This window comes from Marmota monax, unplaced genomic scaffold (assembly GCF_021218885.2).
Source record: "Marmota monax isolate L192 unplaced genomic scaffold, Marmota_monax_Labrador192_F-V1.1 WCK01_AAM20220418_F8-fsc00013, whole genome shotgun sequence".
Classification (NCBI taxonomy): domain Eukaryota; kingdom Metazoa; phylum Chordata; class Mammalia; order Rodentia; family Sciuridae; genus Marmota; species Marmota monax.
In genome coordinates this window covers 21383089-21411013 of record NW_026692202.1, presented here as the reverse complement: position 1 = coordinate 21411013, position 27925 = coordinate 21383089, and the positions used below count along the sequence as shown (strand labels likewise).

The 27925-nt window shown below is 36.3% G+C and overlaps 1 protein-coding gene across 1 annotated transcript in view; it reads left to right on the top strand.

The window, feature by feature from the left end:
- The window catches only part of Htr1e (5-hydroxytryptamine receptor 1E), a 73493-nt gene extending 45836 nt beyond the window's left edge, over positions 1-27657 (top strand). Inside the window, exon 2 of the mRNA XM_046429586.2 lies at positions 25923-27657. Coding sequence (XP_046285542.1) covers positions 26109-27206 — 1098 coding nt within the window. The 5' untranslated portion in view covers positions 25923-26108 and the 3' untranslated portion in view covers positions 27207-27657. The remainder of the gene's footprint in view (positions 1-25922) is intronic.
- Positions 27658-27925: the final 268 nt, after the last annotated feature.

The following is a 27925-nucleotide window of genomic DNA, read 5'->3' as shown; positions in this document are numbered from 1 at the left end:
AGTAAGCCAACTATGACTATCCTAAACTATTAATAGAAATATCCTTCTCTTTCATTTTTCTAAACTTGAGCCATTTATAATCTGTAACACAAGAAATAATTTTAGATCTAATTTAACATGTAACTCTTCATTATTTCAATTGAATTTAACAAATCCCAGAAAGAAAAGTCTTCCCCAAAAGAATAATGTCTGCAAAATTATTATTTAAGAGCTGATAACTTAGCAAGTACATATCACTACTGCTGGACTCTTCTTGTCAAAATTTAAAGATTTTTTCCAGGAAAAAAACACCTCAAATTCTAGAATAAGAAGGCTTTAGTGACTGAAAAATATTGGGGAAAATGTAAAGCTTTTATTTGAAAGTATCAAGACCCTACTATCCCACTCCTGGGTGTTTTCCCAAAGGATCTAAAACAGGTATACTACAGCAACACAGCTACCTCAATGTTTATAGCAGCACAATTCACAATAACCTAATTATGGAATCAACCCAGATGCCTGTCTATAGATGAATGGATTAAGAAATTGTGAGATACACACACACACACACACACACAATGAAGTTCTACTCAATCATAAAAAAGAATGAAATGATGACATTTGCCAATAAATGAATAGAAATGGAGAATATCATGCTAAGTGAAATTAGCCAAACTCAAACTCACAGGTCAAATGTTTTCTCTCATATGAGGGAGCTATAGTAAAATAAAGGAAAAGGGACAGAAGGATGAGATTACATAAAGAACCAATCAAATACAAATTAAAAGACAAGTAGAAGGAAAGGAGAATGGGCGAGGGAAGGGAGGATGGGAGGAAAGAAGGAAGACCATGAACTGAAATTGATTTCCATGCATATTTGAGTTTATCGGGATGAACCCAATTACTATGTAGAACCATAAAGCTCTACTAATAAAAAAATATCAAGGCAAACTCAGTGGCATTGTCGGTGCTGAAAACAATTACTTTTATCATAATGCATTATACAATAAATATACAAATAATGCTATTATGTTAATCTGACCAAATAAATTAATAACTCAATAAACACTCTAAATTTTGGGGTGTATCATTATAAAAATAAGAAGGTATTATTTATTCACTTAAAATATTTCTCATAAGTTATAGTTTCCCAGCAAGCATACAAAATGCAATCTTAAGTCTGTATCCAATATTTTATTTATTTATAAAATTAATATTTTTATATTAAATAAACTATGCTGTGAACAGGTATAAGCTTGCAGAAGGCAAGGTTTATGGTCTGCTTTATGTAAAATATATTCCCAACAGCTGGAACACTAACTGGCACAATGGAGGCACTCAATAAATGTCTGTTAAATCAATAAATAAGTTCAAGGTCAGTGAGGACTATAAGACAGCATTAAGAACAGGAAATGCCCCTGCCATTTAATGAATAAATTTTATCTTAGAAAGAGAAGTAGCAGTAAGTAAAGCAGAGTAGTTCAATTCAGATTTGGGTTAACACTAAAACACTCCATTGACATCAATTCAAATTCTATTTACAATCTTGGATTCCTACATAAGTGTTCTGAAATCTTTTAGAATGGCACAACACGCATAAGCCCAGAACCACAACAGCTTTGTTTCAGTAAAGAGTGAAGAGATAGCTTGTTCATAAAATTTCTTTGCCATGAATTATTCATGCTAGGAACCTGAAAAATGCTCACCAATTCAACTATAATGTTCTTACTTGACCAAGAGATTGAATTGGAAAATTGTCCTCAAAATGCTGCTGATCTCTCTTGGGAAGTAAAGCAGGTCTCTCCATTCCTCTATGGAGAAACTGCAAGGAAGAAAATTCTACCCCCAAAATCTTCAACAGGGAAACTGAAAAACAGGTAGGCTTACTACTTCCTTGAAAGTCAAATAATTCAAGGTAGTAAAGATAGGCCTTGAGCCCCATAGTCTGATGGCAGAGTTCATACAGTGTTCACTCCACATAGCACTGAAAACTTTCAACTCAGACAAGTTCAACAAAAAGCTTCAAGGCAAACATTCTAAAACCAACATTCTTTACACTCTTCCAGAAATGTTTTCATGGCTTTAGTGTATTCTCTTTTTCCCTTAATTTCTTGTCACATACTTTGAAAACATCAAATCATTTCTTTCTGAGCCTAGCTAACTGATAAAATGAGCAACATAAAAAAATCTGTTATTGTACTTCATCTCACATCAAGATATTAAAATTTGATGCAGTTTAACTTTGGTTTATTTCTGTTGGTTCAACAAATACTCCTTATATTGACTAACAGAAGCTGCATGAGAGGATAATTACCAAAGTCTTAATTCCTATAGTGGAATTGCTGACTAACAGGCTAATACATATTTGATTCATAGAGTTAACCAGTGTATCAAAAGCACTAGTGTTTTGCTTTGGGTGACTATCAGACTCAGGAGCAGGTGCTACATTATCCTCTTGTTTGTATTTCTACTAGTCTTCATTCAACAAATAACCCAATATGAAACTGCTTATTAGTTTATTTTCCATTAAATGTATACACATAATTAATATTTGCTGATTCATGTAGTATTTACCTTACTGTTTATTAACAGATGCAAATTTCAAAGTAAGAATAAATTTGACAGCATATTTCCACCAAATAGTTTCATCAATCTAATGCAATTAGAAGTGGTCTTTAATTCATTTGTGGCAGGGATTGTGAATGACTAGCTTGAATGATTTATTGTACTCCTAAATTTTTTTTTTAAGAATTCCACTATAGGAATTAAGACTTTGGTAATTATCCTCTCATGCAGCTTCTGGTCTCTTGAACTATTCTTCCACCAATAAATCTCTGCTTGCAATTATAGTAAGAGTAGAATTTTTGGAATCAGGTGGAATGAAAATTAAGATTCCATATGAGCCCACCAGTCTTGGCTGTTGTTATTATATATACAGGAACAGAGTATTTTTGCTTCTGCTGTAATGTTTCTTAATCAAATAAAAAAATTAATGTTAAGTAACTTTAAGACCTTAAAAATAATGAAAAAAATCACTGTAACTTTGAATAAGTCAGTAATTATTTAAGATAATGACATATTTCTCCTCTGTTTTCTACTCCCTATGGGTAGACTTTCATATATACCACATAAAATGTATCCCTTTTTTTTTTCCTGATCATTTGTTCAGGAGCAAAATTTATCCAATTTTTCTTTTTAAAAGTCAGTGAAATCTATCAGAATGGCAGCTATCAAGAATACAAACAACAGTAAATGTTGGCGAGGATGTGGGGGGAAAGTCACACTTATACATTGCTGGTGGGACTGCAAATTGGTGCAGCCAATCTGGAAAGCAGTATGGAGAATCCTTGGAACATTTGGAATGGAACCACCATTTGACCCAACTATCCCACTCCTTGGTTTATACCCAAAGGACTTAAAAACAGCATACTACAGGGACACAGCCACATCAATGTTTATAGCAGCACATTTCACAATAGATAAATTGTGGAACCAACCCAGATGCCCTTCAGTAGATGAACAGATAGGGAAACTTTGGTAAATATACACAATGGAATATTATTCCGCATTAAAAGAGAATAAAATCATAGCATTTGTAGGTAAATGGATGGAGTTAGTAATATAATGCTAAGTGAAGTAAGCCAATCCCAAAAAACCAAAGGCCAAATGTTTTCTTTGATATGAGGATGCTGACTCATAATGGCAATGGAGGGAGGGGGAACATGGGAGGAATGGAGGAACTTTAGATAGGGTAAAGGGGAGGGAGGGGAAGGGAAGGGGCAAAGGGGTAGGGATGATGGTGGAATGAGTTAGACATCATTACTCTAAGTATATGTATGAATGGTGTAAAAATACTTGTGTACAAACAGTGACTTGGAAAATTGTGCTCTATATGTGTAATATGAGATGAATTGCATTCTGCCATCATATGTAACAAATTACAATAAATAATTTAATGAAAAAATCAGTGAATCTGTCCCCACTAAGCCTCCTAGAGACAGAGCATCTTAATTTCAGCTAATACACCTTAATTTTGTTTCTCAATGTTGGGGTAACTTTACAATTATATCCATTACTTATAGTTTTTAATATCAGTGCCCATGAAAATGTAACCAGAGCATAGTAAAATCTTAATAATCATCAAAAATGCATTTCATTAGTTTCAAAATATTTCAAATCAAAATTTTTCTCTAACCAATGCAAGAGTGATTCACCAATAAGAGAAAACAGGGACTCTAACTTTTAAAATTTAGTTATAATTCTTTATTGACTACAATCCTGAGTACCATAACAAATAAACCCTGAAATGTTAGTGGCTTGACACAGCAAAAGTGTATTTCTTGCTGGAGATAATGATTCAAACTGGAACTCATTATTGGGAGGCAGTTTTTCTCTACACGGTGATTTAGAACATAAGCTCCTTCTGTCTTATAGTCCCACCATTCAGGACCTCATGGTTTTCTGTGTTCAGTCAGTTGAAGAAAAACACAAAGAAATAATCCTGCTTCTTAGAAGCTGTCATCCAGAAGTAACGCAAATCACTTTTGTTCATGTCACTGATGTGAAATAATTACAAAATCAAACCTAGATTAATATTGGGATGAGTGCAGAAAATAGCTAAACCTAGATTATGGAATGGGGAGCACAGGTTTTGATGTCCAGCTCACCATCACAACCACAAACATCATCAAACAAGAATTTATCAGTAACTATTTTGGATATGGTATTCATAAAGATAGTATATGCCACGTGACAACAAAGAACTAAGATTCATTCACTCAACGTTCAGCAAATACATATAGAACAACTGCTGCCCTTGGCTGGGCTGTGAATGGAGGAAACAAAGATAGTACTCCCAATCCAATATAAGAGACAAGCATGAATACTGCAGACTACCCCAAAGCAGGTCAAGTACATTTTAAGGATTTCATGGAGAAGCACCAAAAATAGAGATGAGGCAGAACAAAGCAAAGCTTTTGAAACAATTTGATTCTTCCTGTGTCCTTAAGAGGTATTAAAATAGTCATCCAAATTAAAGTACAAAGTTTATGGAACTTCCTTGTACTTAAAACTGTTCAGTATTTTAAAATTATACATAGAATTCCTGAGTTTTTCAAGTCTCAACTTGGTCCTGAATATTCAAACTAATAACTATAAAGGAATGTCTGAAAAGACCTCACAAACGGGCTGGGATTTAGGTACCTTGGAACAGAAATAGGGTTCAAATAAGTAAAAGAGTTGAGGGAAGGGTTTTCCAGATCAAAAGGAACTGGGGGCCCTCTTATCAGTTGAGCTCAGCTCAGATCCATCTTCCCCATTGGATTGTGGACACCTCAAGAGCAAGGACCACAGTCATCCTTTAGCCCCAGGAGTACCTGTCCGTTACAGGGACCTACCCAGGTTGGGAGAACTGAACAAGATTGAATGTGTGCATTTACTTGCTTCATATGAACTCTATAGTACACATTACAACAAAGGGGACTTTAAAACCAAATCTTGACTCTAAAAGCCATGCATTACCAAGTCAGACTGGAATGTGTGTAATGCCGTTGTCTACCAAGTATTGGAATGCTTTTGACTTTCCTCACAAACCAAATTTACTAGAAACTTTTTTTCTCTGTACATTTCTCCTTCTATAATCCCCTCTTACTTTGTGCATGAGGTTAATTTTCTACATATAATCTTCACCTCAGAAAACTGCCACTACTAGTTCTATCAGTCCTAAACATGTGACGAGTTGGTAAAACTGTTAGTTTAAAGTTCTTGGTGGCATATTTCATACTTTGTAAAACAAAATATGATAATTTCTCATGGATGCTATTTATTATTTATGCTATTTTGGAAAGGGAAAATTTTATATCACTACCTTGGTGGGCTTCTTATACTCATTAAAAATAAGTATGAAGTATTGCAATTCTATCAGCTTTCTCACAAAAGCTTGAATTCGTAAGTGTGATGATTGGAAGAATTTGCTTTCCTCTAAGAAGAGTTGGTATTGAAATTAAAGTGAACAATGTAACAGTCCTCATAGCTTAACATGGGGGTACACACCTATAATTCCAGCTACTCAGGAGACAAGGCAAGAGGACCTTAAGTTCAAGGTCAGTTTCAGCAACTTAGCAAGACTCTGTCAAATTTCTTTAAAAATTAAGAGCTTTGAACAACCAATAAAAAAAATGGGATAATGGGAAAAAATAAAAAATAAATAAATAAAAAATTAAGAGCTGGTTCTATAGCTCAATGGTAGAACATCCCTAGGTTCAATCCCCAATACCCTAAAAAAATGATCCTCAAGACCTTTGCTACCATTTGGAAGGACAATATTTTTAATTTTAGGGAAAAAATACTTAATTTTTTAGATACCAGTCTAGTCTATTACCAGTGATTTTCATTAATCAGTCATAACCATTTCACTTAGTCTAGATATAACCTCTGAATCCTCAACCCAGTACCCATGAGTTGGAGTGTATATGAGGTGAACTATTTGCCCTTCCTATCATAGCTGAAAAACTTCACTTGTAGCAGTTTAAGAAGAAAAGCTAATTATGATCATAAATATTTACAGAGATATCAGTGCTCTTTCAAAATCTGATTAGTGCTACTAATCCCTACAGACTCTTTCAACAATTGCTGAGAAATAGAGAAATTCAATTAACTATATTCTAGAAGCAACTGTGGCTAATAATAGCTTAGCTACTGAGAAGATTCATCATGGGTAAGTAGAAGCATAACAAAATCCTCTTGGTCCCCTAAATAATCATAATATTGAGGAAGGGAAAAAAGGGAGGCAAAATTTTAACAAAGTCATTATTATAAATGTGGGAGTCAGACAATATAAAAATGTCTACACAAAAGGAAGGCAAAATGCATTAGCTTTTTGTGGCAAGGTAGTCAAATATAAACTAAGCAAATAAACATAGGACAAAAATGTTCCTAGTTCTCCCCACACTGATGGCAACATCACTCATGAGTTCATAGCAGTTCTCATGCTGAGCCCATATGCAACTCAAAGCAACCCAAGCTCAATGCATCAGCAGGTGCAGTCACTAATGCATGAGATAATGTTTGGTTATCATTCCCAGTCTTGTTCCTGTAGCCAAACTCCCCATTAGTTTTACTGTATATATTAAGCTAAGGCTCTCCATAGCACACAGGAATCATAAAACTTGCCACAAGTTAGGAGTAAATCAGATAAATTGATCTCATCCAACCACACAATAACAAAAGAACAAGAAAATTGTCTAATAGTCCTATAATATTCCATAATATAGAGAGAGCTTTCCCATCAATGTCCAATAGAATTTTGAGTAATTATTCAAATATCATTACCTGTCCCATCTAACATGGTAGCCACTAATTGCGTGTGCTCAGTGAACATTTGAAAAGTGGCACTGATACAACTGAACAACTGATTTTCAACATAATTTAATTTAAATGTAAATACCCATGTGTCTTAATCCGTTTTGTGCTGCTACAACAAAACACCTAACTGGGTAATTTATAAAGAACAGAAATTTCTTTTATTATAGTTCTGAAATGAAGTCCAAGATGGGGTTCAGTTGTCTACTGAAGGCTGCATCCCCCAGAGAACAGAAATGCTATGTCCTTACATAATAGAAGACAGAGTAGCAAGCTCATCAAACATGTGAAGCCCTTATATAAGGCTTTAAAACCATTTATGAGGTAGTGGCCCTCATGGCCCTACCACTTCTTAGAAGCCTCACCTTTACTATTATCACATTGGCAATTCTGAATGGAGTACATTTAAACCATAGCACTGTGCATAACTGCCATATTAGATAATACGGGTATATATTATATTGTTTGAGCTTCATAATAATATTGCCTAAAAGGGTTTCTCCATTTTAAAAACGAAGGAAAAGAGGAATGGAGATATTGCCAATATCACAGAAGCTGAAAGATGACCCAATATGTACTTGAATCCAGTTCTTTTAAAATAAAAGCTCTCAGTTCTTTCTCTGGTACCATATCAAGCTCAAGGCAAAAATGAATCATATGAAGACCATCTTCTATAACAAGTGCTTTTTGACAGTCCACTAGGAGTTCACACTGGGCAGTACACTACAAAAAACTAACCATGAGAATCTGAGATTTTCCCCTATTTGTAAGCTAACATATTAAGCATGGTAATATGTTATTTAAAAACATATTAAAACCAGAAAAACATAAGAAACACCTAGATTGGATACTATTACTCAGAGCAATAACATAACCACAATATCAGCATTTTCTTGCTTCAATTTCCCAAGCCCAAATACCCACAGAGGGAGACAAAGACCAGATGACTTTTGTACATGCAGTGGGTTCCCAGGTTACATATTGAGTTTAGAGAACCTAAATGTTTTATAAAAAGTAGTAAGCATGTCAACCCCTTACTCCAAGAGTGTAAAGAAGCATTATTTTTGTCATAGCAGACATTAAGAACGCCACCCCTTCCCCATCTCTGACTTCCAAGGATGTTCTGTATACAAACATCCTTGAAGAGATACTCTGAAACAAGGCAGACCCAAGAAAGGTATTAACATGAGAGAGCTCATACCACCAAGGACAAGTAACAAACCAAGAGAAAACAAACTATAAAAGAGAGATATGGCTAATGTGAGAGTCAAAGTTTGGGTATAAATGTGCATGTTTTTGATAGAAAGACTATATGTTCCCAGTTAAAACCATTAATTTAATGTGAAAGTGAATCTGAAAAATAATAGTACTATGTGAGTGTAAGGAATTGCTGACATTTTTATTGGACACCAACAACATATTTTACAAAGAAATCTTCCACAAATTAGAGGCTACTTAACCCTTTAGAACTGATCATATACACCTACCACTCTTCCAGTCACTGTTCAAGGTAGCTCTCTGTTCTGAGGATGTTCCAGGACCATGCTCTGATACCACAATGCCTCCCAGATGTCACTTTTCCTAAAACCAGTTCCAGATCCTCTTTTCCCAATGAACTGTTCTCTTTGTCTGTCTTCCAGATACCATCACTAAAATCACCAAATTCTTTCTTGAACATATTGAATAAAAATTTTCACTGCCTTACATCCTGATGAGAAATCATTTTAGCTGATGTTTCTTGCCCCAACTTGAGAAGCTATCACCATATCATCTCAAATATTTATCTGTTTTTCATGGTAAAATAATTCAAACTCCTTTCTTCTTGTTCTTTAAAATATATACATTATCATCATCTGTAGTCATCTATTGTGCAATGACACACCAAAATTTCTTTTTCCTATCTAACTATAACTTAATATTCATTGATCCTTCTTAAAAAGCAGTGACTTCTAATCATTTTCTTCCTAAACTATTGACTATAACTTTATAGACATTATCAACCATGAGAATAAATCACCATCATTCTCTAGGATGTTAGACCTGAAAGATGCTCAGAAATAATGAAATCCTAATTTTATAGATAGGAAAAGTGAGACCTGAAGGTATAAGGTATCTTTTTCAGGATCATACAAACCAATCATCAATAGATGTGAGATACAGTTGCAGAAGGACTTTGTTTTGACTCCTTCATGTCTACACAACACACTATCTTCTTCTTCTCAACCTGAAGTAGGTTAAGCCAAAGCGAGATGTATGCAAACTTCACCTCATAAACCGTGGCCTTGGAGGCAGGTGGGGGACAGAACTAAGTGGTCTAAGAAGCAGTGCTTCCTCAGGTGGGAACCTGTAGGAAACCTCAGCCCTGCAAGCAGCCAGCTATCGTCTCATTAATTTGCCACAAAGGCACACTATACTACGAAAGAGTCAAAATGAAAATGTGTGCCCAGTACAGGAAAGAACCCATATCTTCTGTGGAGAATACAGTACTTCAGCAGTGTCATTAAACTGGGTCAAAAAAAAGTCATTTCATATTTTTTTTAAAATGCTAATACAACCTCAAGTACCAGCTAGCTTAAATGACAGGCACTTCATTTTTATTATTCTCAGCTGAAAAGTAAACAACACTCCTACAGCTGTCCTTCATATTAAGACTTTATTTGCCTGCAATAGAGACTTTATTGACTAAAACCTTATCTATATTTCACAAGACAGATCATTTTTCCTCATCAGCTTTCAAAGAGATGTTGTTGCCAGCCCATATAACAAAGGAAAATTCTGATAAAAATAGGAAACGACATAGGAGCTGACAGAGCTCCCAATGGCCAAAGATAAAACACTATGAACAATAAAATGTTGTTGATTATAACCCACAGAATAAAATAAATACCCATGAGTTCATAGTTGCATAAATAAATGTAAACAGGCATCAATAGCACATCTATAAAAGTAATTTCCCCTAACCTAGAGGCTACTGCCCCTGGGAAAGAATTTTTTATACATATATACATACATACATACATACATGTGACATCAATATAAATGACTGAATAAATAAAGTAGGGAAAAGAGATAAATCTTCCTTACAGAAGAATTCCAAACAGCATATATATATATATATATATATATATATATATATATATATATATATATATATATGGTATATATACCATGTCAGTACTCCTCCTCTCCAGGAGTGGAGTCTAATTCCCCACCTCTGAGGGTGAGCTACACTCACCGACCAACTTCTGAAAAATAGGGCAAAGGAAAAAATAGCAACTTTATGGCCGAGAGTCCTGGCAAACTCTATAGAACCAAGTGATGATGGTGAATATCATGTTCTCTGCTATCATGAAAAGGGCACTTTACCTGTATGATATGCTTTACAAAATCTATAACCTCAGTCTAATCATGAGAAACTCATCAGACAAATCAAGATCAGGAGAACTTCATTTTACAGAATACCTGGCCAGCACTCCTCAAGATTGTCAAGGTCTTGAAAAACAAGCAAAAATTAAATGCTGTCCAATTTAATTCTATTTATAAATATGTAAGGTAGATATAATTATGCTCATTTTTCAATGATAAAAATTAGGTTTACAAGGGTTAAATAATTTACCCAAGGATAAATTATTTGATGTGTTAAGGTAAATGATATTACTTCCAAAATATCAGTGGCTTAACACAATAAAATGTTTTCTTTTTCACTTATATCATCATCCCATGCAAATCTATGGTAGTCATCTCATATTCTACCCTACTTGACTATTCAGGGGCCCGGGAAACTTCCATCTCATGGTTATGCCATCCTCTGTGCCTCTGTGCCTAGGGACCTCTCCATAAAGCTAGATGGAGACTGAGAGTAAGGATAACACTTTAAAGGTTTATGTGGGCAAGTATTAGAAGTGGCATATGCTATGTCTGCCCAAATTCCACTCCCCAAGAGAGGCACCAGAAAGGGGACAGCTTAGCAATAAAGAAAACTTTAAGACACTAAACACTATATTCCAAGTAAACACACACAAACCACACATACAGAAGTGTAACTCTATCCCTTCTCCTTCTAGAAAAGGTCAAATTTGTAGCCTTCCACACATACTTGCCAGTAATTAGACAGTAAGTAGGTAACACTCCTCTTCTCTCTGAGAGCAGCATCAGAGAAGGGTGCTATAACATAAGATTTAAAGAAAGATGCAGAATCTCATAATATAACACTATTCAAAATGGTAAGGTGGTAATTAAAAGTCACTTATCATATTAAAAATCAGGAAAGTATCAATTTGAATAGAAAAAAATCCACATTTGACAAGGATTATTTTAAACGTAGTAAAACAATATACTTTCCTGAGCATTATGATCATACTCAAAAAAATGAATTAATATAAAGTCTTGACAAAGGAATAAAAGATATGAAGAAGAACAAAGTAAAAAGTATAGAATGGAACTACAATTACTGAAAGTATAGGGCTCATTAGCAGAACAGAGAACACAGAAAGAGGTCAGTGGACTCAAAGGTAGAACAACAGCAATCTAACAACATAAAACATAAATCACAATCCAACAATATAAAATCTTGCAGATAAAATGGAAAAAGTGAGCAGAGCTTTGGGAATTTATTGGAAGGTAATAAAAGAACTAACATTCAAGTCATTAAAATCAACATACTATGGTAATGCAGCCACAGCAATATTTACAGAAGCTCAATTCACAATAGCTAAGGTCTGGAACCAATCTAGATGCCCATCAACAGATGAAGGGATAAAGAAAATGTGGTATATGTACACAATGGAATATTTCTCGGCCATAAAGAAGAATGACTTTATAACATGCTCTGGTAATGGAGAGATATGGAAACTATCATGCTAAGTGAAATAAGCTAATTCCAAAAAAAAAAAAAAGATCAATGTTTTCTCTGATGTGTAAATACTAACCCACTAAACAGTGGGATATGGCAGAAGAATACAAGTTCAGTATATTAGACAAAGGGGAATGATATAGAAATAGAAAAGACAGTGGAATGAGTCTGACATAACTTTCCTATGTACATATATGAATATACCACAGTGAATCTCATCATCTTGTGTATCCACAAGACTTGGGTTTATGTTTATATAAATATGTCAAAATATATTCTGCCAATAAAAAAGAGGGGAGAGCTTTAAAAACAAAAAACTATTCTAAGAAATAATGACTAAAAGCTTCCATTTTGCCAAAAGATAAAAATAGATCCAAGGAGTTGAGCAAAACAGAAGCATGAAAACCCCAAAGAAATCCTTACCAAGAAACATCACAGTCAGACATCTAAAAATTAACAGCAAACGAAAAAAATCTTGCAGCAGCAAAAGAGCAATGAAACCATACATACAAGGAAAGAAAATCTGAATGATGGTGGATTTCTCATCAGAAACCATGGAGACCAAAAAGAAGTGGCACATTTTTCAACTGCTGGAAGAAAAGAACTGTCAGCAAAGGATTCTATATTCAATGAACATGCCCTTCAAGAATGAAGAAAGGATCAAGATGCTCTCAGGTGCAAGGAAATTAAGAACATGTGTGTCAGCAGATCTACCCTAAAAGAACAGTTAAAGAAAGTTCTCTAAATAGAAGCAAAATGACAAAAGAGGGAATCTGAGAACATCAAGAAGGAAGAAAGAACAGTGCAGAGAGCAAAAACACAAGTAAATAAAATATACCCTCATTTTTCCTCTTGTTTTCTATGTAATATTTCATTGTTGAAGCAAAATTATAACATTGTCTAATGTGGTTCTCAATGAATTAAGAAGAAATATTTCAGACACTTTTATTTAAATGGGAGAACATAAAGTTATGTGAAGGAAAGTCAACTTTCTGTAGTTGATGTTATCTGGAAAATGGCAACAAAAATAGACTGGGAGGAGTTATGTATACAAAATGTAAAACCTAGAGCAACCACTAAGCATTATAAAGCGATGAAATCCAAAACCCTGTAGATAAATCAAAATTAATTTTTTGCAAATGTTCAAGTAACCCATAGGAAGGCAGGAAAATAAAGAAGAAAATGCAAATAGAATAAAGAAAAACAAAATATAAAATGGCAGAATTAAAGACTAGCATATCAATAATTGCATTCAATATTCAAAGGTCTAAGAGATTAGCAGAATGGATAATAAAAACAATACCCAACTATATGCAGCCCACAAAAAAAAATCCAAAAATAACTATATGAGTAGGTGGGAAAAGACATACAATGAAGAGATCAATCAAAGAAAGCAGAAGTGTCTATATTAATATCAGATAAAGTGGACTTCAGAACAAAGAAAATGACCAGAGGCAGAGAGTGATATTATGTAACAATAAAAGGATCAATTGATTCACAATAGCAAGACTGTGGAACCAACCTAGATGCCCTTCAATAGATGAATGGATAAAAAAAATGTGGCATTTATACACAATGGAGTATTACTCTGCATTAAAAAATGACAAATCATAGAATTTGCAGGGAAATGGATGGCATTAGAGCAGATTATGCTAAGTGAAGCTAGCCAATCCCTAAAAAACAAATGCCAAATGTCTTCTTTGATATAAGGAGAGTAACTAAGAACAGAGTAGGGACGAAGAGCATGAGAAGAAGATTAACATTAAACAGGGATGAGAGGTGGGAGGGAAAGGGAAAGAGAAGGGAAATTGCATGGAAATGGAAGGAGACCCTCAGGGCTATACAAAAGTACATACAAGAGGAAGTGAGGGGAAATGGAAAAATAATACAAGGGGGAGAAATGAATGACAGTAGAGTGGGTAGAGAGAGAAGAGGGGAGGAGAGGGGAGGGGAGGGGGGATAGTAGAGGATAGGAAAGGCAGCAGAACACAACAGACACTAGTATGGCAATATGTAAATCAATGGATGTGTAACTGATGTGATTCTGCAATCTGTATATGGGGTAAAAATGGGAGTTCATAACCCACTTGAATCAAAGTGTGAAATATGATATATCAAGAAATATGTAATGTTTTGAACAACCAACAATAAAAAAAAAGGATCAATTGACCAAGAAGACAGTGATTCAAAATAAATAAGCAGCTACAAATAAGCAAAGAAAATTTCATGGAACTAAAGAGATAAATGAACAAATCCATAACTACAGTTGGATACATCAAAACCCCCTCAACAATGGATAGGAAAAAAATTGCAAAAAAAAAAAAAAATCAGCAAGCCTGTAGAAAAAATCAACAATTATCATCAAGCAACAATATCTAATCAATGTTTATAGAATGCTCCAAACAATAACAGGATAATCATTCTTTTCATGATTGAACTTTCCTTAAGCCATAAAAAAGACCTCAATAAACTTAACTAAAATCATACCAAGTATGTTCTCTGACCACAATGGTACTCAAATAACAGAAAACAAAATGTTAAAAGCAGAATCTTCACACACCTAGAAATTAAAGAGCACATTTCTGAAAAATCCATAGGTCAGAGATGGAGCTCAGGAGAAATTTTAAAATACATTGTACTGAATTTAAAAGAAAATATAGCATTAGGATGTACAGCTAAAGCAGTGCTGAGACACAGCATTAAAATGCTTACGTTAAAATGAACAAAAAACTCTCAAATCAATAATCTAACCTCCTATCTCATGAAACTAAAAAAAGAAATGATAAAATAAAGCCAATGCAAGGTGAAGGAAGGAAATAACAAAGATAAAAGTGAAAGCCAAAGAGATCAAAATCAGAAAAACAATAGAAAAATGAAACAAAAGTTCTTTGAAAAGTTCAATAAAATTCATAGGCTTCATAATCATCAAAGGAAGAAGCAAAAGAAAAGACACAAATTACCGATGTCATTAATTAAACAGGTAATATCATTATAGTTCTGAAGATTTAAAAGTGAGCCGGGGTGTGGTGATTGCATGCCTGTAATTCCAGCATCTCTGGAGGCTGAGGTAGGAGAATAGCAAGTTCAAGACAAGCCTCAGCAATTTAGCAAGGTAGTGAGACCTTGTCTTAAAATAAAAAATAAAAAGGGGCCTGCACTGCTACCACCATTGCTACTGCCTCTGTTTCTTCTGGTGCCAGCCTGAGGTCATCTGGAGGTCTTCTTTCTGAGTGCTGCTGCCACAGAAGAAACCACTGCCCCAGATGCAACTGAAGCCAACACTGCTGCTCATCCCCCACCCCTTCCCCAGAAATCACCTAGTGATGCTGCCCCCACAGCTACAGTTGCAACTGCAGATACAGCCACCAATACTACTGACCTGCTGCCTGCTGCCAACAACCACGGCCACTACTGCTGCTACTATGGCCTAGAGGACTGCTCTGGGGGAAGCTCCAGGTTTGGCTGCTCGTGGCTGCACCCATTTTGGGACACCAGCCAGGGCCTGGGGCCTGGGTACCAGCAGGTTTATCACCACAAGAGCCTCTGTCTGGGGACTCCAGTTGGGCCTTGCAGATCTACTGTGGGGGTGCCTGCAGGTTTGGAGGAGCCTGGTGTCTTTCAGCTGGAAGTGCTGGTGGCCTTTGTCTTGCTACTGCATCTCAGGGTTGCTCCTTTGCATAAGTGTATCCCTAGTAGTCTCTCTGCAAGTAGGAGCAGAGTTGAGATCCTGGGACTGCAGCGTGGCAGAGCCTGAGGTATCTGAAGCCCAGATCAGTGGGATAGAGACTGGGTTTACAAGGGCTGATCTGCGTTTGGTGATCCCAAGGGATGTCAGAGACAGGGCTGAGAAACTGTTGAATACTAACAGAGACTGTTTGATTTTCCAGAAAGATTTATTTTATTTTATTTTTTGATTCACTAATCTCTCTACCATATTTGGAACAGGATGTTTTTTATGCATCAATGTGTGGAGGACAATGATACATGAATGGTGTTTTGCATTTTTTATGTCTTTAATTTTTTTCTCTTTGTTCATATTCTTCCTCTCTCTTGTCTATTTTCTTGGATAATTTTCCCCAACTTTTCTCCAACTAACAGCCAATCTCTGTCAGCTCCTCTTCTACTCTTCCTGTGAATTTTTACTTCTAGCTTTTCTCTTCCTCCCTCACGAATATTGCATACTACACTACCTCTGTTCTCTCACCCACCATTTGAAATTGTAAATAGTTTTGACAGATATTCTGTTTGTACTATAGATAGTTATTGAACTCATCATTTTTGTTTAATGCGAGAAAGCAATAGACGCCTCAGTGAGAGCTATTAGGTTTAAGGCTATATACTGTGTATACTGGGTACTGTTGATATTGGTCTCACCAGTAAAGGTGAAGGGCTGGAAACCTTCAGGGACACTATAGGTCTACAGGGTAGAATTTATCCTACCTTAGATCCATACTTTTAGATGGGAAAACACACTAACAACATAAAAAACAAGGGAACAAAGTACCCCAAACAAACCAAGATGCTTCAACAACAGAAACCACTGACAACACAGTAGAAGAAATGTCCAAGAAGGAGTTCATATTGTATATAGTTAAACTGATATGTAAAGTAAAGAGTAGTATAAGGAGTGAAATCAAAGAAAAAATAAAGGAAGTAAAAGACCACTTCAATAAAGAGATAGAGATCATGAAGGAAAAAAAAGCAGAAATCCTCAAAATGAAGGAATCAATAAACCAAATTATAAATTCAATAGAAAGCATCACCAACAGACTAGACCACTTGGAAGATAGAACATCAGACAATGAAGAAAAAAATATATAATCTTGAAAGTAGAGTTGAACACGCAGATAAGATGGTAAGAAACCATGAACAGAACATTCAAGAAGTATGGGATAACATAAAAAGACCAAATTTAAGAGTTATCAGAATAGATGAAGGAGCAGAGAAAAATATCAAAGAAATACACAATCTTTTCAATGATATAATAGCAGTAAATTTCCCAAACCTAAAGAATGGAATGGAAAATCAAATATAAGAGGCTTACAGGACCCCAAATGTACAAAATTACAGCAGACCCTCACCAAGACACATTATAATGAGAATGACTAACACAGAGAATAACGATAAAATCTTAAAGACTATAAGAAAAAAAATCAAATCAATTCAGATCTCAACTGATTTCTCAACCCAGACCCTCAAAGTTAGGAGGTCTTGGAATAATATATTTCATCAAGCTCTGAAATAAAAATGGATGTCAACCAAGAGTTTTATATCCAGCAAAATTAAGTTTCAGATTTGAAGATGAAATTAAAACATTCCATGATAAACAAAACTAAAAGAATTCACAACTAGAAAGCCTACACTACAGAGCATTCTCAACAAAATATTCCATGAGGATCAAGTGAAATAATAAAGTGAAAACTAGCAAAGGAGGATCTACACTAAAGGGACATTCAACTAAATGAGAAACTAAGACAAATCAAAAACCAGAAATAAATCAAATTGACAGGGAATACAAATCATATCTCAATAATAACCTTGAATGTTCACGGCCTAAACTCATCAATTAAAAGACATAGACTGGCAGATTGGATTAAGAAGCAAGACCCAACAATATGCTGTCTTCAAGAGACTCACCTCATAGGCAAAGACATCCACAGGCTGAAGGTGAAAGGATGGGAAAAAACTTATCACTCATATGGATTGCATAAACAAGCAGGGGTTTCCATTCTCATTTGAGATAAAGTAGACTTCAAACCAAAGTTAGTCAGAAGAGACAAAGAAGGACATTTCATACTTCTTAAGGGAAGTATATATAAGCAGGTCATAACAATTATAAATATTTATGCCCCAAACTATGGAGCATCTATGTACATCAAACAAACCCTTCTAAATTTCAAGAGTCAAATAGACCACAATATAATAGCACATCTTTCACTCTCTAGGAAATAACTTGAATAGCCCTATTACTGTTAAGAAAATTGAATTCATAATTTTAAAACTCCTAAAAAATTAATCTTCAGGCCCACATGGTTTTACTGAAGAATTATACCAAAGGGGTAAAGAAGTAACACTAGGTCTATACAGTCTCTTCCAGAGAACATAAAGGAACACTTCCCAATTTGTTTTATAAAGTCAGTATGCCCTGATATCAAAACCAAAACAAGATAGTACAAAAACATTACAGACCAGTATCCTTCATGAATACAGATACATAAATCCTTAGCAAAATATAACCAAATAGAAGTCAGTGAAATATAAAGTGAATTACATACCACAAATAGTGAGATTTATTCCAGGAACATAAGGCTGTATAATCTAACAGATTAACAAAGGGTAGAAGAAAATAAAATGATGGGTATCAATTAATGCAAAAAAATCAGTCTAGGTGTCCATCAACAGGTGAATGGATAAAGAAATGTGGTATGTATACACAACTGAGCATTATTCAGGCACAAAGAAAAATGAAATCGTGCCATTTGCAGAAAAAATGGATAAAATGGAAGGACATCCCTCATGATAAGTGAAATAAATGAGATACAGAAAGATAAGTGTCAATCAAATGTGGAAACTAAAAGAGAAAAAGAAAAAAAAGTCAACATGAAAGTGGAAGAGGGATTACTAGGAATTGAGACATCACCAGAAGCCATGTCCCAATCATAACCATCTCCGTCTCCTCCAAAAATAATCACTCTCCTGACATTTAGCTTTTCTTTAAATTATAGCATCCACGAGTATAACACTAATAACAGTAATCTAGTTTTTGCATATTTTTATGTTTATGTCTTTTAAGTTCCTTTTAATCTACATGCCACACTTTCTATTCCTTTTTTCTCTGCAATTTATTTTTTTTTAATTTAAGAAATTGTGGATTTTCCTATAGGTTACATTTTGATGACTGCAGTCGTAATAGTAACATAATTAAACACGTTTCTTGGTCCTCTGTCAGTCCTTCAAATTAGTGATGGGTATAACAGGCTTAAAATGGAATGCACTGATTTGGACAGTTTCAACTGCTTTTGCAATAGCTACTAGGTGACCTTGGATTTCTAGAAAGCAAGACAGGAAGGCATCAAATCTCAACCTATCATGTAAAACCAGGAAAAGCAGCTAAGAGAGAGACAGGCACAATTGGAGGAGTTGAGGGCAGTATTCCTGTCTGGATGTAAGAGCTGTGTGCAAAAACAGAAAAAAAAAATTGGAGCAGCAGAGAATGAATTACCAACAGGAAGTGGCATCTGCAGAATGTTTGGGAGGACATAGAAGTCAGGATTCACAAAGGCCCACTGGGTAAACGCTGGGATCTAAATAGGGAAAAGTAAGTATAGCTGAGGTATATTTCAAACCTGGTCCTTTGAAAATACCCTCTCAACAATGGTACTTCTGTGTAGAGTACACGAGTTGATCAGGAATGCTCAGGGCTACAACCAATTTATACTGGGCAGAGACTGGAGATGGACACAGCAAAAGTCCCAAGCATGAGAAGTGACTAGCTTAGAGGTAGAAATTAAGTTGCATTATAAAAAATATAGACCTCTAGAGGGAGATTGGGGGAGGGAGGAAGAATGGGGAAAGACAACTGTGAAATAAAATTGACCAAATTATGCTATATACATAAGCGAATATACCACAGTGAATTCCACATTTAGCTACAGCTATAAAGGATCAATTTAAAAAACAGTAACTAAATAGAAGGAAGACCAACCGAGTAGAGGAAGGGGAACAGGGCAAGGGAAGAGAGGAGGGAAAGAGGAAGCCCTGGGGACTGAATTGGAGCAAGTTATATTCCATGCATGTATAATTATGTCAGAATGAAGCCAACTATTATGTATATAATGAACTAATACAAGCATTTTTTAAAGAAATAAGTGGGAACAAGAAACACTAAGTTCCTGACGGCTGACTCTCAATGAATTTAGTAAGGGCACTAAATAATTTATGCTTTAAAAAATAAGAAGTGTTTTTACCATATACTTCACATTGTACAGTATGGAGTACAATTAATTCTGTATTAAATAAAGAAACCAAAAAGTCCCCTAGTGAAAATAATAGAGAAACCTCTCTTTATATATGAGTGTTTGTGGAGTGGAATATATCTATCACCCAATGCAAAATTCCCTGGGAAAAAATCATATAACAAATGATGCCAAATACTTATATACCACTTTCAATGTACTGGTCATTGTTCTAAGCATTTTACAAGTAGCATAAAATGTTCTAAGCATTTTACAAATGGGATCTTTTGACCTTCAAATTACCCTAACCTTCATGAGAAATGTTTCATTATCCTCAGTTCAAAGAGGATAAATCAGTTAAGGAAACAGGAGAAGGCTAAAGAGCTTGCTTAGAATTACACCACAGCCGAGGGGTGGCAGAGCCAGGATTCAGACTCTGCGTGTACAGCTGCTACTCTGAGCTTCTTCTCCAACACTTCTGACCCAGTCACACTGTAGAGAACAAAGTAAAACAGAATTTATGAAGTGAATTTCCTTTTCTAATGGGGGAACTTGATCCAAAATATAAAATCTTCTCTAAGAGAATGTTAAGGTAAGCAGGTGCCGGCCAACTTATCCTTCTAAACAACACTAGATGCTTTAGATACTCCTCCTGAATGAGAAAGATGTTCTTGTCCCTCTCCCTCTATTTGCAAAGGCAGATGCCCCTGAAGAACAGCCTGACAAATCCTACTTAACACCTCGTTTCCTATGAATTCATCCCCTCGTGCTCTGAATTTCCCTGGGATGGCATAAACCCCAGGCTCCAGAGTATTCCAGTTAGCAGGAAGCCGTGTACACTAATCAATTTGATTTAGAATGATTATTTTTGTTCATAATTTTAATGAAAAAAAAACCACTTCAATATTGGACTGCACAAGTGTTTTCCATGTTATACTTACAGCAGAAACTGAAAGTTACAAATTCCCAAGAAATTCCTGCATCAATTTTTGAATCGCATGCATTTGTTTTTAGCTATGATTATTGCAGTTAACTTTCCCTTCCAGTGGACTAATAAATGCTTGGTGTAGTAACATAAGCATTTGGATCAGTTCTGCAGAGCATATTTTGAGTTAAGTGTTATCATAGCCCCTCCTACACCACTGTGTAAAAAACTAAAGAGACTTAAGAGATTTCCAGGTGGTATTTAGCCAGCACTGTTCTAATTAGAAATCACAAGGCCTACTAAGAAAGTGGATTTTCTTAAGAAGGTAAAAGGAACATAAGGCAATTGAGATTGAATCATTTCCTGAGCGGGCCTGTTATCTTTGACCTCTTCACAGTCCCTAAAATAATCTAAATTGCTAAGGATCTCTACCTACCTCGTGCTCCTAGACAACACTGAGGGACTCTCATCAGCCTCCTCCCTTACTGCTTTTCTTCTTCCTCTGTTATATGTCACTTGCTCCAAAAACACTGTCTCAATAGGAGGGGTATAAAGTGTGGCAGCAAAAAAAAAAAATTGTAATCAGCCTAGTTATAAGACAATCTCTCATCTTAGAAAACCACCACCACCACCACATTCCCCCACCACAGCTATGACCTAATTTCTGTATTCCTTTTTTCAGCAAAACTCTTGAAATAAGTGTTCTTATTCACTGTCTCTACTTACTCTCCTCCCCTTCTTTCTTGAAATCACTACATTCAGCCTTTCATTTCCATCAGTTCACCAAGCTGTTCTCGTCAAGATCACTGACATCATCATACTGCCCAGTCCAGTGCTCAAGTCCCTATCACTGTTGGTAGCATGGACACAGTTGATCACTCTGGCTTTCTTCACATGGTCTTGAAATAAAATTTCCTCTCATCGGTCTCTTTCACCTCAGTAGCTGTGCTTCACTCTCTGCTTTGCTGGTTCCTCAACAGTGAAGAGCTCAGGGCCCATTTCCAACACCTGTTCAATCTACAATCAGCCCCCAGTTGTCTTCCTGGACCCAATCTCACCTAGCCATTCCCAAGAACGTGTTCTATATGTTGCTGTGGAGTGAACGTCAAGATACAGGAATAAAGGGAAAAAATAAAAGATGGCAAGCTGGATGTGTGCAGGAGTTGAGGGTGACTGAAAATACAAAGTCACAAAATTTAACTCCTACTCCAAAAGACCTGGGCACAAAATAAACCAGAAATTCACAATGGAGAGGTAAGAATGGAGATCCCCAACCTGTAATTTTTTGATAATTTAATTAGAAATAGATAAAGAGATACATTGGGCATCTAGGGGATAAAAATTGATAGCCTGCTGGGGGCAAGGAAAACTAGTTACAAACCAAGAGAGAAAAATGATGTCATCAGAGAAATGACAATTGGGAGATAAGGGAGTTCAGTGAAGAGAGCAGAGTTTGAAAGCTCTATAAAGCTGAATTACTTCTGATATGTTTAATGGCCTGCTTTCAAAATAACTGTGTTTCCTAATTGCTTCTACTATAAACTGACATTTATAAAGTTTTCTGTCCCTGCTCCATATATCTCTCTATACTCTGAATCTTACCATTAATGAAAAAGCTTTTTTGTTGAGAACTACTTTAACCAACAAATCTCCAAAACCCAAGAAAACATAACCGAGGATTAATAAACACAGACTAAAAAAAAGAAAAGAAAACTCATTTCATTTTTTTAAAGAAATAGACATCAAAATGAAGAACTAAACACTTGGGACACTGAGAAAAATGCAGAGACTGACCCAAGCAGATAAATCAGTGGCCCAGTTGGAATCTGAAGCAGATCTGTCTGAGTCCAAAGCTTATCCTCCTTCAATTCTACAGTCTGACTCAAATACAAGTTTAAGAAAAGGAGAGAAATATAACAGTGTAGGAAAAAACATTCAAAAGAGCAAGGGGTTGGTGGCGCAGCAAACCCCCCATGGAAGAACTAAAGAAACATCTTAAAGCAGGTACATCCACAGAAACACTGTGAAAGCAAATGAAAAAGACAGGCAGAAAGTATATCATTTAGTGGCAGAAAGACACAGACCACCTTAAAACAATTGTCCCCTTTATAGTCTTTAGTGAAATCATTGTTATTTCATTTTATTTTCTATATTTGAAGGGTAAATGGCTCCCATCTTCCTCTCCTACAGGTTTTGAGAGTTTTGTTGTTTTGGTTTGGTTTTTGTTTGTTTTGTGTTTTGTTCTGTTTAATTTTTGTTTGTTTGTTTTGGTTTGGTTTGGGTTTTTTAGTTGCTGATGGACCTTTATTTTTTTAATTTATATGCGATGTTGAGAATCACACCCAGTGCCTCACCCAGGCTAGGCAAGCACTCTACCACTGAGCCACAACCTAGCCCGCTTGGTTTTGGTTTTTTGTTGCTATTGTTTTTGTTTTTTTGTGTGTGAATTCTGTGAGTAGGAGAAATTATATCCAGGGATAGACTTCACCCACAGCCTGGAGATTTTTATTCCTACTTCCTGACTTGGGGTTCCTAATCCTTCAAATCCCATTTGTCCCCAGCTGGCAACTAAAAAAAACACACAAACACAGATATACCTTTCTGGGGAGTCAAGTACAGCTCTAAGACCTCAGGTGTCAGCTCCCATGCTGGAAGACAAGGGGAGCAAGGGAGGCTAGAGGCAAGAGAGAAAGCACACCTGAAACCCCCCTATTTATTGGGGATAAGCCATTCATAGAATATGCCACCCAAATAAGGCAAGGGATTGAGTTTCAAAGGGTAGAGTCTTGCTTGGTGAAGCCTTGCGGTCAGCAGGTTGATTGACATCTTGGAAAGACACACCCATCTCAGGTACTGTATGGGCTCACAGGCAGAGAGAGAGAAAAGGCATACACACTGTCACACAGCCCAATCAGGCAGCAACATCAATCAGGACAGTCTCCTCATAAACTCAAATGCGCATAGCTCACACAGAGATTTGCTGGCTTCCTCTGGGTGATCTAGATCATTGTCAAAGGGAGAGATCCTAAAGGAAAACACAGCTTATGGATGGCTCATGACACCCATTCATATTCACTCCCTGTTTTAACATATGCCTCACTGCTCCTGCCACCATCTTTGCCAAAATTATTTTCTGTTAATTCTGATACACATCCATCGATGTCCCTTCTTAAAACTGGTATAATACCCATTTTTCTTCAAATCTTCCTGAACCTAATTCCATGGACTCAAATCAGAGAATGTGATGAGCTTTCTATCCAGCAGCCTTCAGCTGTGAATATTCCCATACAGATCTTGATTGCCAAGTTCACATGAGCACACATCTATATTTGACTTTAGCTTTCTTTTAAAATGTTACTATCTCACTGATTGACCTGCTTTATCGCAGTTCTCGGGGAGATAGATACATATGTACATACATAAGTATATACGTAGAACATAAATGTTAACTGAAACTAAACACTCTTTAAATTTCTCGTCATATATGTATTTTCATTTATTTAATCATTGTTTAATTTTATTATTAACATATTAATTGAACATATCAATTGAAAGGAAAGTGAGAAAGCAAGAGATGGGCGAGCGAGAAATGAAGGATGGAGACCAGTCAGAGATCCACACAAAGGTTTATTTGTCAAAGCTGACAAATAAAGGCCATCCCTCTATAGAGTGGAGAGAGGCCCCGGAGATGTTTGGGTGTTCAGCTTTTGTGGGGTAGGGGTTTGGAGGTGTAGCTGTGGCGCTATGGGATAGGCTCAGGGGTGCTTGCCTCAGAGGTATGCAGGTGGGGAATAACATGGGATTGGCTTAGGTCAATGGCACCATGGGGCTTTCAGGAGTCAAGGGGTCATGTCCTTCTGGGATTGGCTTAGGGTTATAGTATCATGGGGTAGGTCACTAATGGGGGTGGAGGGAGTTCGGATAAGAGGAAGTACAGACAATCGATACTTATCTCATAAGATGGCAGTTAACATTTAAGATGGCTGTTTAGATGTTAAATCAAGACCCTATGTCAATGAAGTTCAGTGTGATAATTCCATACCTGCAAACAGCGTGCATTCATTATACCCAATCACACTTTTCCCATCTTCCTCACCCACAGTGAATTCAAGTTTCTGTTTATTTTTGGTTTGCATTGAATTTTTGTTTGGGGGAGTTATTTGTTTTGATTTGTCTTGTTTGTAGTGCTGGAGATTGAACCCAGGACCTCATGCATGCTAGGCAAGCACTGAACAACATCCTACTCCCAATAACTGAGCTTGGTGATTGGTGCTGTTTCATAGCTGACTTACTGTATTACTCTGAGAACAATTTGCCACAAATATTAAAGTTATATTATATGCTTTTCTCTCTCTTTTCTCCAAAGAAATGCACAATGGGATATGTAAAATGTCAGAAGTAGTTAGACAAAAGTGTACAATCTCATTGTGACCCTGATGTACTGTTGGAGTTGAATATTGCTGCAAAAGTTTAAAATGTGGTTTGAAGCCTATTCATTATAAACAGTACAATTTTTTTCTTTAAAGAAATGGCACCAGAATTTTTAAAGTCTTTGATAATATGAATATATCCTTTTGAATATTAAAAACCCTTTTTAACTTGAAATATAAATAAGAAACTAATTTAGGTGGCAAAATAGACATATAATTTGTAATCTGTTCATCAGAAAGAGTTTGAGGATTTAATGTAAAAAAGCATTCTTTGAGAAATAATGTGAAGATGGACTCAAAGAGAGGATTAAAAAAATATATATGTAAAATGTGTGGTATTTTATGAAATCCAAAATATTATCATGTTTTCAAGGAAAAATGTGGCTTTTTCATTCATTAACCAGTAACATTTTATTTTTCAGGAACTTTCCATTCAGAAGAAATGCTGTGGCCCTTCTCTTGACCCACAGTAAACGGTGCACAATAAACTGCGTAGCTGAAGAAATTACAGACTCCTCACAAATGAGAGACATTCGAGGCTGCATAGTCTCCAGCTGAAGGAAAATAACTAATAGCTTCTCCGCAGTGTAGATTGGAAGAAGGGGAAGATGAACCTCACAAACTGTACCACAGAAGCCAGCACCACTGTAAGACCCAAGACCATCACAGAGAAGATGTTTATTTGCCTGACTCTGGTGATTATCACCACCCTGACCATGTTGCTGAACTCGGCTGTGATTGTGGCCATCTGCACCACCAAGAAACTCCATCAGCCTGCAAACTATCTAATCTGCTCTCTGGCGGTGACAGACCTCCTGGTGGCAGTGCTGGTCATGCCCCTGAGCATCATGTACATTGTCATGGACAGCTGGAAGCTTGGGTACTTCGTCTGTGAGGTGTGGCTGAGTGTGGACATGACCTGCTGCACCTGCTCCATCCTCCATCTCTGTGTGATTGCCCTGGACAGGTACTGGGCCATTACCAATGCTATTGAATATGCCAGGAAGAGGACAGCCAAGCGGGCTGGACTGATGATCCTCACCGTCTGGACCATCTCTATCTTCATCTCCATGCCCCCTCTGTTTTGGAGGAGCCACCGCCAACTCAGCCCACCCCCCAGTCAGTGCACCATCCAGCATGACCATGTCATCTACACCATTTACTCCACACTTGGGGCATTTTATATCCCCTTGACTTTGATCCTGATTCTCTATTACCGCATTTACCATGCGGCCAAGAGTCTTTACCAGAAAAGGGGATCGAGCCGGCACTTAAGCAACAGAAGCACAGACAGTCAGAATTCTTTTGCAAGTTGTAAACTTACACAGACTTTCTGCGTGTCTGACTTCTCCACCTCAGACCCTACCACAGAGTTTGAAAAGATCCACACCTCCATCAGGATCCCTCCCTTCCACAATGATCTAGATCACCCAGGGGAACGCCAGCAAATCTCTAGCACCAGAGAACGCAAGGCAGCTCGCATCCTGGGACTGATTTTGGGTGCATTCATTTTGTCTTGGCTTCCATTCTTCATCAAAGAGTTGATTGTAGGTCTGAGCATCTACAGTGTGTCTTCCGAAGTGGCTGATTTTTTGACATGGCTTGGCTATGTTAATTCTCTGATCAACCCTCTGTTGTACACGAGTTTTAATGAAGACTTTAAGCTGGCTTTTAAAAAGCTCATTAGGTGCCGAGAGCATACTTAGATTGTAAAAAACCCAAAGGTGTGACTTTTACCAGAGCCTCATGAGTGAACGGGGGTACGGGGTACAGCTTACTAATTCTTGAACATACTTGGTTCAGGAGAGTTTGTAAGTATATGTGGTCTTGTTTGTTTGGTTTCTTTTTCTTTTTTTCTTTTGTTATTTGGTGTGCTGTTTTCTACCTCTGGTCTTATTTGTGGTACCTCATTTCAAATAAACATTATCATATAAAAACAGAAATTATATAGAAATAATAATAAAGTGAAATAGTAAGTACTTTTTGTATATTTTCTCTAGCCATTTCAGTTAATCCTGCAATTAAAGAATGCCCCCATAAATTTATTTGCAGAATTTCTTACTGCTTGTAAATCAAATATCTGATAACTTGCCCTCGTGTGGCATTAAATCTGAGGTTATGGCTCTATGTGCATACATATTCCAGCAAGAATTTCATGAATACATAAAGAATAAAAAGAAAGTGGCATTTTGTCATCTGTTCTTGGAGACCTGAGCTAAAATCATTTACTGTGACTACATAGCCTACTCTTTCCAGGCACAAATAGTACATCTGGCATGTTCTCTTTGGTTCATAATTAAATAGGTTTTCTTGTTCTCTAAAAAAGAACAGGCAATGATTGCACTTGCACTTTCTTAACCCCTTTACTATGAATATGAAACATAAGCAAATAAGAAATCATCTAAATCTACTTTGGTCAATGCAT